The sequence below is a fragment of the Oreochromis niloticus genome, linkage group LG5 (genome assembly GCF_001858045.2).
Source record: "Oreochromis niloticus isolate F11D_XX linkage group LG5, O_niloticus_UMD_NMBU, whole genome shotgun sequence".
NCBI classification, from domain to species: domain Eukaryota; kingdom Metazoa; phylum Chordata; class Actinopteri; order Cichliformes; family Cichlidae; genus Oreochromis; species Oreochromis niloticus.
Genome location: NC_031970.2, coordinates 21,434,625 through 21,452,395, shown reverse-complemented (window position 1 = coordinate 21,452,395; position 17,771 = coordinate 21,434,625). Strand labels below are relative to the sequence as shown.

The window sequence follows — 17,771 nt, the reverse complement described above, 5'->3', positions numbered from 1 at the left end:
CTCAAACTGGTTTTTTGAACATGAATATTTCACTGAACTCAAATGACCTCCAGAGTCACCAGATGCATCCAACAGAGCTCCTTGAGAATGTGATGAAACGGGAGATTGTCAACACCGATGTGACAAATCTGCTGCAACTCTGCGATGCCGTCACGTCAGTATGGACCAACATCTCAGAGCAATGTTTCCAACACCTTAGTCGTGCAATAATGTTTAAAATAAATTGAATACAATAAATTTAAAATAAATAAAAGAAGAAAATGATTCTGAACTCAGAATAAAACAAACAAACAGCCAAATCTGACTTTCACATTTGCTGTGTTGTTAGTGCAGTGAAGACTGTGAATGAGGATATTCTGCCCTGCAATCACGCTCTCAAAAATACAGTTCACTGTTAAAATAGAGCTTTATTAGTTTCATTATAACACAGCCGCAGCACATTTGCAGACAAAGTGAATCATGGAGATGTTCAACACTCGCACGCGCACAAAGGAACGCACATACACTGTAAAGAGACACACACAGTCAATCAGAGAACGAAACACTCACACTAAAAGTCTGATATCACTTCTGGATCGTGTCAGGAGAAGCAATGCCAGGGATTAAAATCAGGTAAAAATGAACAACATCATCACTACAGTGTTTAGAGGAGGGAAAAAAACAATCAGGGGGAAGGTATGAAAGTATTTAAACCACAATGAGATCAAATCAATGCCCTGCATTACAGTTCTTCTCCTTGACTTTAAGCATGAACATGAGAAACTGGAAATCAACAACACTGATAATGTAATAACACTCCTGCCACAGCTCACAAGCGAGTTGTCAGAATTTTGCTTTACTGCAGCACAGAAGCCGTAAACGGTCGATGAGGCGTGATGCTTGACGAGCTTCGCTTTTGCGGGTACAGAGCGAAAAGCTGAAAAGCGTGTGGAAAGTACCAGAGCAAGAAGAGAGACTCGATAATAAGCAGCGGCAGCAGCAGCAGCTTACTCAGCAAAAAGCTTAGTATCGGCAACGCGCGAGTCAGACTGTGCTTTTCTCGCCAGAGAAGTAAACCTGCTCAAGTTGTTCTACTCGTCTTAAATTAGGATGGAGGATATGAATGAAAGAGGAAGTCAGTTTTAAGAGTGCAGTGATCTGTGGAGAAAATATCGCTCTCAGTAACACACAGTAGTTTGGTCCCACTAAAAGGGAAGCACGTAAAGGTTCAAAGCTTTCTCGCCACGCTGAAGCTGTGGCCTCAAATCATCTACCGTAAGCACTGATTTGCCTTCCTGCTATAGATCTGTAAACTGCAGTCAGTTTGGTTAGAATAGAGTTTCTGTGGTTATTAGTCAGTTAATTTTAAGAATACTTTTAGGTGCATGCAGTTAGTCCACGTAAGCTTCACAAGGACATTATTGCTAAGGATTCGCTTTGAGAAGAGCTTCAAGGATTGGCCACTTACTAATTCACCAAATATGGCACAAACCTTTTGTGCATTTGTCAGATTTCTTCCTTCTTAAACACTCACACACTCTCACACACACTCATTATTCAAATAACACTCAGCATCCCACGCACGCTGCAGCACTGGAGTAAACACCGGCTTCTCTCAGCACGGGCCGGCGCGGGGTACGAGTCGTCTTCAAACGTCCGCTCTTCGTCTTTTAATCTTTACCGTACCTCGCCGCAGTAGCTGGGAGCAGACTACAGTTTATGATACTGGCACCGGTTAGTCCTGGTTCTCGCAGATCTGCGGGAACTCCTTGTAGATCTGCTGCACGATCAGCTTATCCATCTGTTTCGCCGTAGCGCTCCCTTCATCCTCGCCGGGATCTTCCTCCTCCCTGAGAATCCTCTGCAGCGTCCCCTGCAGATCCGACAGGCGGTGCCGGTGCTCGAGGTAGTCCGTCGAGCGCATTATGGAGTGCATGAGGGAGAGATACTCCATCCGCAGCTTCACAGGGAGGGACAAGGAGAGAAAATGTTCATGTGTCTGACAAATATGGTTGCATTTCATCCCTGAAATATCATTTCCCCCTTTTGTTTAACAGTTTTACTTAAAAGTTTTGCCTTTGAATCCGTAACCCAAACAAGCAAACAACAGAATCAGCCCTCTCTCTCTCTCTTTCCAGGGCCCACTAAAGCCCACTTCTTTATAAGCAACTTAATTACATCAGCAGCTTTCAGTGTCCCACCTTGTCACCAGGTGAAAGGTCAGATATCTGTCGAACGGCGATGTCGATCATCACCATCATGTCGCTGCGGTAGAAGATGTCGGCAGTCTCTCGGCTGGCAAAAACATCCTGCAGGAACTTGAGCACCGAGTGCGGTGCAGGCGGAGTGTGTTTGAACATGCACACGGGGTCGTCTGGGGGCGGGAAAGGAAATGAAAAATGTAAAAAGAAGAAGTATGAAGAATATTTATGAAGGATAAAAGTGAGGATGCTCCCAAAAATAGTTTCTTTTACCGCCTCTGTTCAGGAGCAGCAGCACTTTCTCTGTGAGGATCTTGACGTTTTTCTGCTTCAGTTCACTCATGATCACGTTGTTGTTGGGAACTGGTTGACACAAGCATGCAGCACAAACAGCTATTAAACTCTTTTCTACATAAACCCATTTCAAGGTAAAAATGATCCATGAGAACACTGAGATTATGGCCTTGCTCCATTTGTTATAATTACAAATAAAACCAACTCCTTTAGTTTCCCGCTATGATTTGTATAAAAACGCTGATAAAAGCGTCTGTGGAGGCTGTTCTCACCTGTGTGGTGCAGGTTGAAGGAAAGCACGAGGTTCAGGAAGATGTCAGGCAGCTGCTCTGTGGGATCAGAGGGATGCCCGTCCTCCACCACACCCAGCAGAAACTGAACAAACTCGGCATTCAAGTGTTCTGCAAGCAGGGAGAGTCCAGTTTTTTATTACTGCACACAATAGCCTTTAGGCTGAGCTTTTAAATCACACGTGTCAAACTTCTTGATGTGTTTAGCTTGAATAAGCCTCTCATAATGTGCTGGAAACAGTGACAAAAGCACAGCCAGGAAGCTGAACTCAAAGCACTGCTCTGTGTCAACACAGCAGATTCATCCAATGATCAGAGAGCGGACATACCGTAGTGATGATATGGAACCTGCTCTCCCATTGAGAATATCATAGTTAGTAGCAAAGCTGTGTAGCACATCTTCTGGTGCTCTGAAGGAAAAACAGTTTTAAAAAATGAGTGAATCAGACTAACGTGGCTAACTTTAACTGAGCTACAGAACAAGAGGAACTACAATGACATTTTCACCTTGTGTGTCAGTCTGAAGATCCCTTGCCAGCTCCATGGGGAGGATGGAGTTGAGAAGGGCGGAGATGAGAGCAGCATCCAGGCTGCACATCGCCCCGAAAACTTTGAGCAGCAACAGCCGCAAAGACACACGGTGCTCCTGCACGAAGGCGACAACGAGCCACGATCATCACACAACATGCACAACAATAGTAAAGCTCTGACTGAGGTCAGGTCACAGGGAGGCTCTGACAGATGCTTCACACAGAGATATCTAACTACACAAACACAAACATCGTGGTGATTTTGGGCTTTTAATGGTTTCTTTGAACTGTTGGTCCAGAGTCAGATGATTGTACAGCACAGATCGGACACTTTTGCAAGCCATCAAAAAGCTTCTGGAACAACTCTGGGCTCTTCTTCTTGGAAAAATTGATAAAGTTCATTTAAACTGGTTGGTTCCTGGCATGGGCTCAACTTTTAGGTTGTCGAACGCTGTCAAACGAATCCATTTTTAGCTGGCAAAGAGAAACTACCAGTCGTATCAGTCATGATACAATCACGTTATTAGGCCTCGGTCTTTTCAAGATAAAAAGCACTGTGGGACCTTCAGGACCACTTATTAAAAGATTACAGAGGTGTATCTATACTTTTGACCTTCTGTGGATCAGAGAAAATACTAAATAAATTCAAACTTATTGAACCCAGTTCTTGTTTAAATAAATAATTAAAAGCCCAAAATTACGATGACATTCGATGTAACTTCTGACCACAAATATGAAAAATGTCAAACACACAATATTTGCCACAGTTCTTTCTGAGGCATCACGACATTTTACCGCTGATGCTTTATTTTTATTTGAGTCAAACATCAAATCCTTTGTTGTGTTCACATCACATCTCACCATCTGATAATAGGAAACCAGGGACAGCACGTTCTCAAAGTCGTTGGCCTTGCACATCCTCTTACACACCTCTGGATCTGCATCGGTCTGAGGACACAAAGCAAAGGCAGCCGCATTACATAACAATGAAACTTCATAATCCCCAAACAATCAGACTCCCACACATCGCAGGAGCGCCATTAACAGCTCATCTGGGCATCCCACTGTGGCTCAGCGCAAACTGCCAACAAAGCTCATTCAGCAGCCTGAAGCGGTTCCAGATTCAGTCTTTAAGTGCGTCGCTGGATTTGGGAGCCGTCTGAGCCGCTCTGATCCTATCAGACGCGTCTGGTATTTACTACACAACATCTGGACGCGTCCTGAGTTTGCATCACAGGCTTATCACAGAGGAAATGTTCACATCACAATCATAACAACAGATCAGTCCTGTCTACTAGGTATGTAAAAACACGTTGAAAAGCTTCCCTCTCCTGACCTAAATCCACTTCCTTCCAGTTTCCTTGGAAGTTTGCTCTTCTTCTTCTTGCTTGTTACAGTTTTATAAATGAATCCCGTTGGCATGTTTAACAGAAAGGCATACCAGTATCTTCAGCAGCTCCTCGAGGTAGCAGGCGATGAGAGCGTGATCTTCATGAAGCGCCCAGCTACGCTGCTGGGAGTCGTCCCGGTGACGGGCGAGGTCGCTGAAGATCACCTCCAGGCGCTGTTCATCGTGACACACCTGGCCCTGTGGCAGCGCTGCACTCAGGTCCTACAGGGACGGATAAGAAACATCAGCACACACCTGTGTTTGTTTAACCCGTTACAGCGAACACACAGGCTCACACAGGTTCACAGTAAAGGACAGACTAAACAACACTTTTGTTTTCTGTTTAGTGGACGTCTGGAGTTGTATTTCAGGTCACCTAGCTTTCGCTCTCATGTTTTCTCTCCATGAAGAGAGAAAAACATTTATTTTCTAATCGTTTCACTGCGTTTGAAACCTTCCAAAGAGAAACCTCCTTCTTCCTTTTGATCAGAGACACACGAGCAAAGAATTTACTGGAACGTTTTGACTAAAAACACCCAAATAAAAACTATTCCCCACTGCGCTGTAAAACAAAGAAAACAATCACTATTACATATCTCCAAACAATTATTAGTTATGTCATCCTTAAATATAAAAACATTTATCAGAGCAGCTTTAAAGGAGAAGACCAGAGGTTTTTCTTGGTGTTTGTGTTAATCATCTTGGATGTGTGCTAACGGAAACACACAGGGCGGAGCTGGAGGTGGCAGAGTTGGATGTAAGCGGGATTAGAAACGAGTCCATCGGAGGGGCAGCTCAGAGGAGAGAGAGTGGATACGCCGGGAAAAAGACACTGAAGAAAAGAGGAAGACCTCAGAGAAGATGTATTGAAGGAGGACGTGCAGAGGGTTGGTGTGCCAGAGGAGGATGATAGGAAGGCAGATGACCTGCTGTGGTGACCCCTAAAAGAAGAAGCCGATGAAGATGATGATGATTATCTTGGATGTGTGCGGGCAGCACAGCTGGGCACATTGACGGTTGTTTTCCAGACCTTATAAAGAGGCTGTCCTCTGCAGTTCATTAAGAAAGCATTAAAGCCAACATGAATTAAACTGGTATTTATCTGGATTTTACCAGCACTGGCGGTCTGCAGATGGCACGGGCGTGAGTCCTGGTCCAGGAAGCAGGTTTAGTGAAAACGCTGTGCTCGTTTTTTTGATACAGCATGAGACTTAACTCTGCGCTAACTCTGAATCTAACCAGTGTCTGCTCCCTCCCCTCCCCTCCCCTCCCCTCCCTCCTTTGCTGAACCTGAAACATCTGTCTGACATTCAGTTTCATTTCCTCACTCATACGGTCCACATCAAAGCTCATATCACAGCTCACAGATGGCATCTTGTTACAGTTTATACAAATATTTGAGTCAAGATTGTGCACTGATGCGCTGAGACTCCAAAACTGGAAGAAATGTGGTTTAAAGTGGGTTTTTGAATCCAGGCTGCAGCCAGTCTGAACCTTTGTGGCAGCATTTCATCATAAAACAGATGACAGGCTGGAAGAAAAGATTTTAAACGCCGTCGAGAACAATAAAAAAAAATCTAACAATATTTACTTTAAACCCTGAGATCCTTTCAACTGCAAATCATCAAAATCAGTCTTCCTGATTTCAAAGGTACATGAGCTGCGTCTCGTCTGCCACATTCTTCGTGCCTCTCAGCTGAATAATGATATCTGAGGCTTTAATGCTTCTATCATGAACATTTAAGTTGGGCGTTGACACTGAATCATTTCTCTGCTCCTGCTCTCTCTTCATCAAGGTCCGCATCGGCACAAATTAACATTCCACTGGATTCTATTGGACGCTCTTCATCTACCTGTTGCCATGGTGAATCCTGCACGTGCTTAACTCGGGGTGAACATACTGACTGATAAGATTTTCTGGAACTGAGAACTCAAGTTTCCCATCTCAGATTTGAAAGTTTGATTCAGAGTTTGTTAAACCTGCTTTCTGGAATTCTGGAATTCCCGATCAGGATCACAATCAAAGCCATGCAGTAGAACAAACCAGACCCACGAAGGCTCCACCCCCTTGAGCCCAGCTGATCCGCTGCCAAACACCACAGGACAGCACCCTACTCACGCCCTGAGAGTTCGGAGTTGCCGTAGCAACACAAGGCAGGCTGTTTAAAACTGTGGCTGACTCTCATTTAGTTTTTGTTTGAACTTCTTATTTCCTTTTCCAGCTCCCTCTTAGCTCTAAGTTGAGTGTTTTACATATTAAAACACCCTGAAGAGACCGCAGACTATTCGAACTCTTGGACAGGATGTGTGCGCACATGTCAGCGTGTAAACACAGGATGGAGCCACAAGCTGGCAGCTACTGGGATTTGGGGTCACATTACCCACTCCACCACAATCTCCACCTGACAGCAGTGGAAACAGAAAAGCGTGACGTGACACTTACATCTAAAGATGAGTGAGTGATACTGTGTGAACTGCCCTCGCTGCTAAATGCAGCGGGAGCTGAAACTCTAAACGACTCAGGCGTTCTGCTCTTAAACTGGCCGGGCGCCAGCGTGCTGGAGCCACGCCATGCGATGAAAACAAATCTGACCTTGCTCTCCACCAACGAGATGAGGACTTGCTCCAAAGCGGAGGAGGCCTGCGGCAAAGCGGTCTGCAGATGGGCGACCACCACGCCGACGGCGACCCGCGACAGCTCGTAGCTCAAGCCCGTGTTCTTTCGCACCAGCTCGATCAGTTCAGCTCCAATGGTCATGGGAACCAACTCAGAGGTCGAGGAGCTGCCAGGAGGGTTTTCAGCGACAGACGGGGGGGCGACGGGCCACTCAGGCTCCCGCTGGTCCTCCTCAGCAGCAGGAGCAGCAGGAGAAGCAGGAGCAGCAGGCTGTGGAGGGTGTTGCGCTGGGAGGGTGGGGTAGGCTGGGGGGCTGCGGTGCGGGGCTTTTCTTTGCAGGAGCCGGCTGAGGAGACGAGTCAGAGGGCAGCAGGTCCAGAGGCGGCGCAGGGGGCTTGACACGGGACGGCACGGGAGGAGGAGGGGTGCTGGAAATACTTGGCAGACTGACTTCAGAGGAGATCGGAGAGAGGGAGGAGCCCGTGTCTATGGAGGTGGTGCTGATCGAGAGGGAGGGAGCAGGGGACGAGGGAAGAGAGGACACTCTGGAGGGGACCTCTGGCTCTGCTGAGAGAGAGGGAGAGAGCTCCAGTTACAGAAAGGAGAGCGCAAACAGGACTGACTAAGAATAGAGCTGCAGGAGCGAAAACACCGAGAGCGTAATCTGCTATTAGATGACGAGTGCAGGGCTTAAAGGCACCTGGACGCCGGTGGTTCCTCTGCTTTTCAGGGGGAGGTGGAGTGATCGGAGCAGCACGCCGGGCCTGAGGTGGCACCTGAAGGAAGGGACAGAGACGAGAAACATTAAGCTCGTGGTCCAGGAGGAGCACAGCTGGCTGATGGAGACTTAACTTCCACAGCTCAGCATTAACATTGAGCTCAAAGAACCAGTCTTTTTAGATTCACTCACTGTTTGGTAAAATAACCTCATCAAACACTCAAAAATATCCACAGAAAAAATGTATTCACGTTCCTTCTTTTGCACACCCAGCGGTGCAAACTAAATGACTGCCAACTATTTTTCTACAAAATTAGATTAAAAATGTGGTTTTTTGATGTGGTGATATTTTCTTTTGTGCACAGATTATTCTTATTCTCAAATTGACTTCATCTCATCTTTTCTCCACAGAGGAGAAAGATCCAGATTCATGTTGCTGCTCATCTTTGCACATGCAGACATGCCTCACAAAAAATGTGTTTACAGCAAAGTTTATCCATGAACAGATGGTGAGGCACTGCATGAGAAAAGGAGCAGAACATAACAAAAATAAGTAACGAATGTGGTTTATTGGTATTAACATGTTGTCTGTTATTACAAAATAATTATTGGTCACAGTAATTACCAACTAGTAGCAAAAACAACAACAACAAAAAAAAAAAACAGGCTCACAAACAAAGCTCCCACATTTCAGTGAAACCTGAACAGCACATACTAAAGAAGATTAATGGCACAATCACAAAGAAGTGTACTTACAAATATACTAACAAAAACAATAAAAAATTGCTGGGTTAAAAAAAAATGTTGTCCATAAATAAAATCAAGACAGACAGTGAAAGCAGGTCACGCTGTGGAGGAACCAATGAGCAGATCAACCTGCTGTCTGAGCTTCATGAAAACTCATTTACACTCTGGCCAATATCGTTGCCTTTCACAAACAGATCGGTGCTGGGACACACATTATAATGCAAAAAGTCTTGAGGAACGCCTCATTCGTTATGTGCTTGAAATGAGCTTGAAAGTCAATATTTGGTATCATGGTTCTTATACAGCATGTTTCTCTGCTACCTGAGCACTCAAACTGCTTTATACAACATGCCTCACAGACCCATTCACACCCATTCATACAAGCACTTTTTTCTACAGTTAAGTGCTTTCTGTCTAACATTCACACAAATTCATACTCCCATGAAGGCATCACAGAGCAACCCAGGGTTAGTATCTTGCCCAAGGATATCTGGCATGCAGACTGAACCACCGACCTTCCTATTAGCAGAAGAGCTGCTCTACGTCCTGAGCTACAGCCGCCTCTTCAGCACAGCCTGAACTTTCTTAGTCAAACTTCCTTCTAGTTTCTTTAAGCAGTCTTCAGGAATAGTTCTCCAGGCTTCTTGAAGGACATTCAGAGCTCTTTTTTGGACGTTGGCTGCCTTTTATTTCATTCTGTCAAAGCGATCGCACACTGCTTCAGTAATGTTGAGTCTGAATTTGGATTCATCGCTCCCTCAGCTGTTGCCACTGATTTTTGATGGATCAACTGCAGGGCCAGATGCCTCGTTCAGGTGCTGTGTCAGGTCTTTGCTGCATTTCTGTTGGCCATGACTTTTAAATACTGTTCATCAGCTGTAGATAATTAAAAAAAAATAAAAATACCTGACACTTCCTCTTTTATGCTTCACCTGTCCAGTTTCCTCATATTTATTAAATACACACTAAGTGGTTCTTTCCTGTGTTGTCTGTTTTATGTAGACACAACAGTGGTTCATCCCTTGAGTTAGGTGCCTTTTTTATGCTTGAATGATTCACAGTCATTGTACAGGTAAAAGGATTGAACTGAAAATAAGTAAAAAAACAAAACAAAACAGCAAATGTCCAAAGAGAAACTCTAAAAGACCTTCAGACAGCCTGGAGAACTATTGCTTAAGACCACTTAAAAAACTTCGTCTGACTTCTTGAAAGCAAAATATAAAGAAATGAGGAGTGGCTCAAGACTTTTGCACAGTGCTGTATGATAAACAAACACCAGTATGAAACTTTTCTTCAGTTTTTTTCAGAACATTGTTTAGAAATGCGACCCGACAGGCACAGAGCGGCTCTGACTCCACTCTTTAAACTCCTTTTTGCAGCACATGCACCAGAGCAGCATCCCAGCTGAGCAGACAGTAATAAACTAAAATATTTATATGTATATATCAGATTGATTGCTACGCCCTGCACCTCTTGCGTGCACCGAGGCTTTTTCATGTTAATAATTCACATTTATAATAACAGATTAATCTGAGCACGAGGTAAGAAAAACTGCACGAGCTTGTTACCTGATAAAAACCCTGTTGTCCTTGCATACTGTCCATGCTTCCTGATAACGGCACGCTTCCCTGTCGTTGATAGTCTCTGCTAAGGCCATTGGGTGGAGGAGGGGTTTGACTGAGCGATATCTCACTGCTGGAAGATGGGAGGCCCTGTTTGTGACTGGCGGAGGAGGAACTTCGCCGAGCGAGGGTCTCCTTTCTGTGATGGATGAGCTTTCTGTGACAGAGGAGAGCAGCGATTCAAACACAGCGCACAGAGAAACACTGAGCTGTACCATCTCCATAAAGAGCTTCACTCACTGCAGAACATCCCGCTGCTCCAGATTGTATTTGCCTCCATTCTTTAAGGCCACATTGTGGATTCCTTCGATCGCTCTGTCGATGGACTGCAGTACCTCATCCTGCTCTGGAGCCTGACAGAGAGAGACACGGGGGATATACTGAATGAAATATTAAGTGGCATACAAAATGATCAAAACTGGGCAAGCCATATGGCTCTGAGGCTGAGACAAACTGGGACGGTTATCTAACATAAACAGCCTTTTAACCAGAGTCACACATGCTCACTGAGGCTGCACATTCAGGCCAATGTCATTAATTACAGGAGCCAGCGCTCCTCTCCTGTGATACACTTTTTTAAATAACATGCTCTGACAAGTTCACTATGAGTCTGGAGACTGCTGAGCTCATCTGGGTGTGACTGAGAGGGAACCAAAGTTATGTGGAGGGAGCAGCTACTTTTGAAAACAATGAGAGAGCAGAAATTCCTCAGCATAAAAATGATACACAGTCACAGGAGGAGATTAGTTAATCTGAGCAGAAACAATGGCTCTGTGTGGCAGAGGTGGTGGCCTTGAATCTGCGCTCTCTCATCCTTACTCAGTATTTCCCCTTGTCATCCTCTTATATTTCGTCCTTTCCTGACTCTTTTCCTGTCCCATCCTCCTGCAAGCTCCTTTCTGTCGCAGTCAGCAGCTGCAGTGCAGGGAGGGGAAAAAAAGCCATCCATGTCCCTACATACTGCAACCTTCGCAATAATTTATGGCTTATTATTTCGCAAGCATGCATTCCCCCACCCTGACATCCTCAACATGTCTTGCACTGCAGCACATATAGCGGTACACTGAATCCGTCTGATCTCATCAATTCAACCGCTTTACTACGCATTCCCTGGATTTCACGTCACCCCAGGGTGCAGTTCGGTCACTGATGCCATTCACTGAAACCAGGAAAAGTGAGCATCGCAAACGTTGTTTTTACCTGGATTTTTTCGATATACGAGGCGGGGATGTAGCCGGTTTCCCCCGAGCTGCAGCGGGACCCCAGCCACCAGTGTTTGTTGCTCCTCTCCAGGATTAGGAAGCTTTCTCCGGCCGCGAAGTGCAGCGAGTTGGGCTCCGAGGATCGGAAGGCGTACAAAGACCGGTACATACTTTAATAACACTTTAAGATAGCGAAACGACCCGATAACGGCAGAGAAGGGTTATCTGAAGATAAGCGGTGCCCGAGTGCCGAAATCTGCTCTGCTGGGGCTGATTTACGAAGGCATGTCTATTTACAATGCAGCTCGGATCATCTGACCCGACTGTTGTCGTAAACACCGTAGGGGGGCGCTGTAACACCCCACCGAACACGCCCCCCAGACATTTTAATCAAAGACAGAGCTGACTCGGTATTTTATTTTACATCAACTTTATTGAAATTTCAGCTAAATACGGATAACACCCGACATATAGGCGACAAAAACTGAAATAAAAATGACATTAATATTTTGATATCTAGACTTTTACATAAGAGTTACGTTCATGCGTATGTAACCAACTGTTAGCCTTTATTCCGTTCATTTCACCCCCCACCCCCCCCTTTGTTCAGTACGTATTATTATTATTATTGTGCATCTGATTAACTTAAATGCGTGATGTAAACAAGATAACGCGATATTTTTTAAAGAATTTTTTTTTTTTTAAAAGGAATAAATTAAAGATGGTTCGACTTTGCGTTACACAGCACCGGAAATGAGTGCCTGGTGTTACACTGATCTATGCTCCCCAGCTTGTCACCGGTTGGGTCATTTCTCTGTTAACATGGCCACTGCCGCGGTTTTTGCCAGATTTCTCCTTCAGAAATCAACCCAGGGCTTTCTGTTCTCCTCCAGAGCGGTGCCCGCTTTCTCGAGGTAGGGCGGTGTTTCGTTTTCAGGCTCACGTTTCAATTAAGTTCCTATATTTCAACGTTCCTTCTCCCTCTGTAGTCGTGAAACCTTGATGAAATACCTGCATTTGCTGCAGAAGTCTCCATAAAAAATAAGTTATTGTCACTATGCAGCATCAGTCTTGTCATTTTGCAAATCGCCGTTCCATGAAAAAGCGTAATTTAAGCACAATGACCTCATTAACTTACAGTATAGTATTTATGAGCACACATAGTAGTGTATATACAAACGTACTACACCAAGTAGTCACCAAGTTTCTTTAAGAAGTTTGTTTTACCCCGCAAACCATCTGATATATAAGGTAAAAGATCAAATCCTCACATTAAAGAAGCTTAGCAGCTTAATGTTTGTCATGCCTAAAATGATTTAAAAAAGGTAATAGAAATTATGCAAGCTGTTGTCATCAGTGAACTGCTTTATAGGACCTTTCATTTGGTATCACAGGGCAGCATATTTTATAGTTATACAGCATGAAGCCTGAACCTGAAGTTCAACCTGAGCACCAGAATGGAGAGGAAAGGTTACTTGGTGTCAGATTGTCCGGCTAAACTGCTGATCTACTGGGAGTTTCCCCACACAGCCGTTTCTAAGGTTTACAAAGAACAGTCCAGAAAAAAAAAATCCTGTGACTAGAAGTTCTCTGGATAAAAATCCCTTCTTTATGTCAGAGGTTGTAGGAGAATGGCCAACTTATTGTGGTTGATAGAAATAACCACTCACTGCAGCCGAGGTATGCAAAAAGGCATCTGTGAGTACACAGCATGTCGAACCTGGCATACTTTAGGCCACCTGCTGCCCTGCTGAGCATCATTTAAACATCACAGTCACCAGATCTCAGTCCATTAGAGCACTTTTGGGATGTGGTGGTGATGATGGTGATGTTGCACTGTCTTTGCTCCTTTTTTTGTAATTTTTGCACACTTGCACTTTATGTAATGGGTTTATTATGTAAAATGTGTTGATTGTCTGTCATATGTAGCACCATGGTCTTGGAGGAACATTGTCTCGCTTCACTGTGTACTGTACCAGTACACATGATTGAAATGACAATAAAACCATTTGACTTGAGTGTAACTATGCAGCTGATGGGGAAATTTAGATCAACCTAACCTGCAGTTCACCCAGGTTTAAATTTGAGATTCTTCTTATTTATTTATTGCGTTTGTTCATCATATGGAGGGCCAACACTGATATTTTCTACAAGATGGGTACGATCAATGTGTACAACAGCATGCTGGAGCTCTTCTCCCAGCCTGTTGCCTGCTGGCAGCGTTAGTGCCAGATATGCCAGCAGGATCAACAAACAAATTCACAAGGCTGGAACCATCATTGGTCAGAATCTGGAGCTGTCTGAGTCAGTGAGGGACAGGAGGTCACTGAAGAAACTGCTCGTGGACAACCCATCACACCCGCTCCACTCCACACAACAGAGGCAGCATACCTCTATTACTATCTCATACCTACCTGTCATACATGCTGTTTCCCAGGCTTATATTGCCAGTCGCACTGCTAAAAGCAGCTGGTGAGACTCCATCTGACCAGAGAAGCTCAGAATCAAAGAAGTGCTGATCTAGCTCAGTTTTCTGCAATAGCCTGGAAAGAAAGTGTGACAGCAGGCTAACATTTGCTGCAGCTCCTTAGATGAGCAGATATTTTGGCTCCTGGCTGCAGAACGAGGCCTAAAGCTTTTGGCTCACATCCTTATCAGTGGGTTGGCGTGTAAAGTGGGCCGTTGGGCAGCAGCTCCATGGTGCAGCCTGTTTTTTGAAATTTAAAGTGGTGGCGAATGTGCAGAGATTATATCATAGACTGTTTCACACCCATAGTTTTTCAGTACTATAGAAAACGATTGCTACTGTTTATGGTTCTGGTTCTAATTTGCTGTGGGGGGTTTTGTTTTCTTTCTTTAGCCCATTTCTGTCCCGAGCTCATAGACTGGAACCCTCCGATGATGAGTTGTACCAGCGCACCACAGTCTCTGTCATGCAGAAGGACGTAGACAATGGGGTCCTCATCCACAGCTACAATTCTGCAGGATTCAATATCGATGGAAACAGGGTGTTTGGGCCTTGTGCCGTGCTGCCTCCTGCTATCCTGCAGTGGAAGGTGAAAGTGCTTTCCAGTCTGTCCTTGCAGTTTGTGAAAGTTTATGAAATTCGCTTTTTTTGTAGTTTATTTTAACAACTATATCTGTGTGTTTTTTCTCTCTCTGCAGATTGGAAGTTCGAAAGACATCACAGAAGAAAGTGTTTCACTCTTCCACATGCTTGAACCAAAAATAGGTACCAATATACGCACTAAAGCAGACCAATATACAGATGACTGATGATTTTGTCAATTCTGCAAATTGAGCGTTACAATAATCGAACTTGCTTGATATGAAAGTATGGACCAATTTCACAGAGTCCGTTTAAGATGAGAATTTTTTAAGTGGTAGAAAGCAGTCCTGGTAACCTTGACATGATTATCAAAGCTGAGTTCACTGCAAAATGATGCCGTGGTTTCTGACTTGTTTGAGGTATTTCAGAGACAGAGATGATTAATGTGAACAAATCTTCTATCTCTGATTTTCTGAACCAACAACAAATATTACCACATCGTCTGTTTAGTTTTAAAAGTTTCTAAACATTTAGTACATTTCCAGAGTAAAATTATCATCAGAGTGAAATGATAGGTACAACCGTGTACCATTTGCATAATAATGATAGAATATATTGGGTTGGTTTTTTTTTTTGTTTTTAAAGATGGAACCATGCAGGAACATTTAAAGGTTAAAGAGGTAAAGAACCAAGGGCAGACCCCTGAGGAACCCCTGGTTCCAGTTTTTCAAAACTACTAATTGAAACATAAAAGTTCTACCCTTTAGCTATGATTCAATACGATTCAGTTTTATTTATACAGCCAACAACAACATTCACCTCAGGTCACTTTAGATTGTAAGATAAAGTTCATCATTGTGATGAAAACCAATCGAGGACCAGACCTGTTAAACCATCTGCATCATGAAGGCTTTGAATTAAAATGTCATGACCAACAGTTTCGAAGCAAAACTATCAGATGTTTTGTTTGTTTGATATTTTTTTTCTAAGCTAGTTTTTAACCAAGACTAAATACTGAGAAAAGTGAGTCAGTCAACAGTTATTAAAAAGAACAAAACACTTGCTGGGATATCTGTCATGGTTCCAGTCTTGAAAGTCTGCTCTGGCTCTTTAGTCAGCACCACCAACCATCTGTATGTGGAAACACTTGTGAAAGTGTGAGAAACTGAGCCGTGGCAGTGAGAAAGTGCAGCTCCGTTTGTATAATGGCTCCACCACACTGTTGGCACAGTCGCTCCCCTTTTGGCAAACGTCTGTTCATGTGTCTGCCTGTTTTAACAGTCGGGCAGCGAGCGCGCTCAGTCTGTTTCAGCTCAGTCTTTGTACATGAGAATCATTTGTGTTCCAGTGAGTGAGGTACATTAATGTCCTTGCCAGAGTTGCACTATGTGTCCGCTGGAATTTTATTTCTCATTTTGTCATCAACGCTATTCAAAATGATGTCCCCATTAAATTTTGGTATAATTTCTTTACCGGTTTTTTAATTGGTTTTATTGGCCCCTCATTGAATGGGAATTTATCTGCCTCATTGTCTGTTCTTCCTGGTTTGTGAAGAGATTCTCGTGCTGGGCACAGGCGCACGACTGGAACGAATCGACCCCTCGGTGCTCGCACTTCTGAAGCGTAAAGGCATCTCTGTGGAGGTGCAGGACACGGTAAAATACAAGTGATCCTGTTCTCTTTCTGACAGCATGGCATGCGCTAACAAACACTGAAATACTTCTTATTTTCTCTTTTTATGTCTTTTTTCATTCTTTTATTCTGATCTGCAGCCGAACGCGTGTGCAACCTTCAACTTCCTAATGAGCGAGCGAAGAATTGTAGCCGCCGGCCTGATCCCTCCGTCACCCAGCACAGCACTTGAAGTCCAAGGGAACAACAACAACATGTAGAAGTGATCACTGCAGATGGTCAGCAGTTCACTGATGATCTACCTGTGCACAAAGCTACAGTAGTAACAAGCTCCAACACTTTATTACAACGCTTATTTCCTTATAGGCAAAGTTAAGTGACTCTTTTACGCTTTTCCTGACATTTATAGTGTCGTACCGGAGGATGTTCATTTAAAACTCCTTTTTAAACTTTGTCTCTGGATGATGTCAGTGGGAGCTGATACCCTTAATGTGGTCACCTAAGGCGCACACCTCTGGCTGTTCAAACCTGCTTGGAAGGATCAGCCAGTCAGGAGAAGCTAGCTCAAGGGTGAGGAGCTAAAATGATAAAAGCTTAATTTATACAGCTGAGGGCTGCACAAAGGCCCAGTGTAACATAACTATCTGACAGTCTATAAATACAGAGCTGTAAATGAGCACAGTAGCAGCCACCTTCACCCAGTGATCTCTGTGAGGTTTGTGTACCAGTGAATGCTGATCTTGGATTTCCTGTCACACATTTCAGTCAGCGTGTGGTTGCACATAAAAATGTCTCACATCACTGTTGTAATTCTGCTTATAGCTGCATATAGCTCTGTGTGCATGAGGTTAAAAGAAGACTCAAGTCAAGGAAACCAGAATTAGACTGTAATAAAGTGTGAGCATGTTCTTATAAATAAACACAAGTTTTGCTTGTATAAAAATATAAATACACTTGTGCTGCAGTATGTAAAGCAATGTATTTTTATGTTTTACAATAAATCAGTAGTAAGACCACCTCAGCATGCAGTGTTTTCATTTTGAATGTGATCTGGGCAGCAGTTAAAGGGGATTGTATGTTAAAGAAATGGTTTTAATATGGCTACCAGAGGTGCTGGTGGCCAGTGTCCTTCATTTGGATAAGCCTCTTTACTCCGTGCGTCTGTCCGTCCTCTGCCTCCAGCACGCTGCCGCTGACGAGCTGTTTGTGCAGCACTTAATTTATTGGCTTTGTCCTTCTCACACATAAGCCCCACAGATAAGAGAGTCCAGTAATCCTTTACACATCAGTGTGATTCATCGCTAATCATGAAGATGCCCAGCATCAGGCTGAACACTTAAACCCTCATCGCTCACAAGCTGCCTGTTGCAGCTCATAAACACACTCACTGATCAACACTTAAAAAAACACCAATCTATCTAATGAACTTTGACATCCAGTTAGGCGACCTCTTTTCCTTATGCAGAAATGATTCAGCCATACATAATTGAACTTGAAGAG

General features: G+C 44.0%; 2 protein-coding genes across 2 annotated transcripts; one reads left to right on the top strand and one right to left on the bottom strand.

Moving 5' to 3' along the window:
• Positions 1-387: 387 nt before the first annotated feature.
• nckipsd (NCK interacting protein with SH3 domain) lies at positions 388-11,937 on the bottom strand. The gene is given in 14 exon segments (XM_013269262.3): positions 388-1,939; positions 2,181-2,353; positions 2,454-2,543; positions 2,747-2,875; positions 3,094-3,174; positions 3,272-3,410; positions 4,156-4,242; positions 4,736-4,906; positions 7,278-7,581; positions 7,583-7,868; positions 8,002-8,077; positions 10,335-10,545; positions 10,629-10,741; positions 11,589-11,937. Coding segments are annotated over 14 exon segments (2,256 nt in total). The 5' UTR covers positions 11,760-11,937; the 3' UTR covers positions 388-1,714.
• A 395-nt stretch (positions 11,938-12,332) lies between these two features.
• ndufaf3 (NADH:ubiquinone oxidoreductase complex assembly factor) lies at positions 12,333-17,081 on the top strand. The gene is made up of 5 exons (XM_003441424.5): positions 12,333-12,504; positions 14,451-14,646; positions 14,756-14,822; positions 16,194-16,294; positions 16,412-17,081. Exons 1-5 carry the CDS (start codon positions 12,344-12,346, stop codon positions 16,529-16,531), a joined length of 645 nt encoding a protein of 214 aa, XP_003441472.2. The 5' UTR covers positions 12,333-12,343; the 3' UTR covers positions 16,532-17,081.
• The last annotated feature ends 690 nt before the right edge of the window (positions 17,082-17,771 follow it).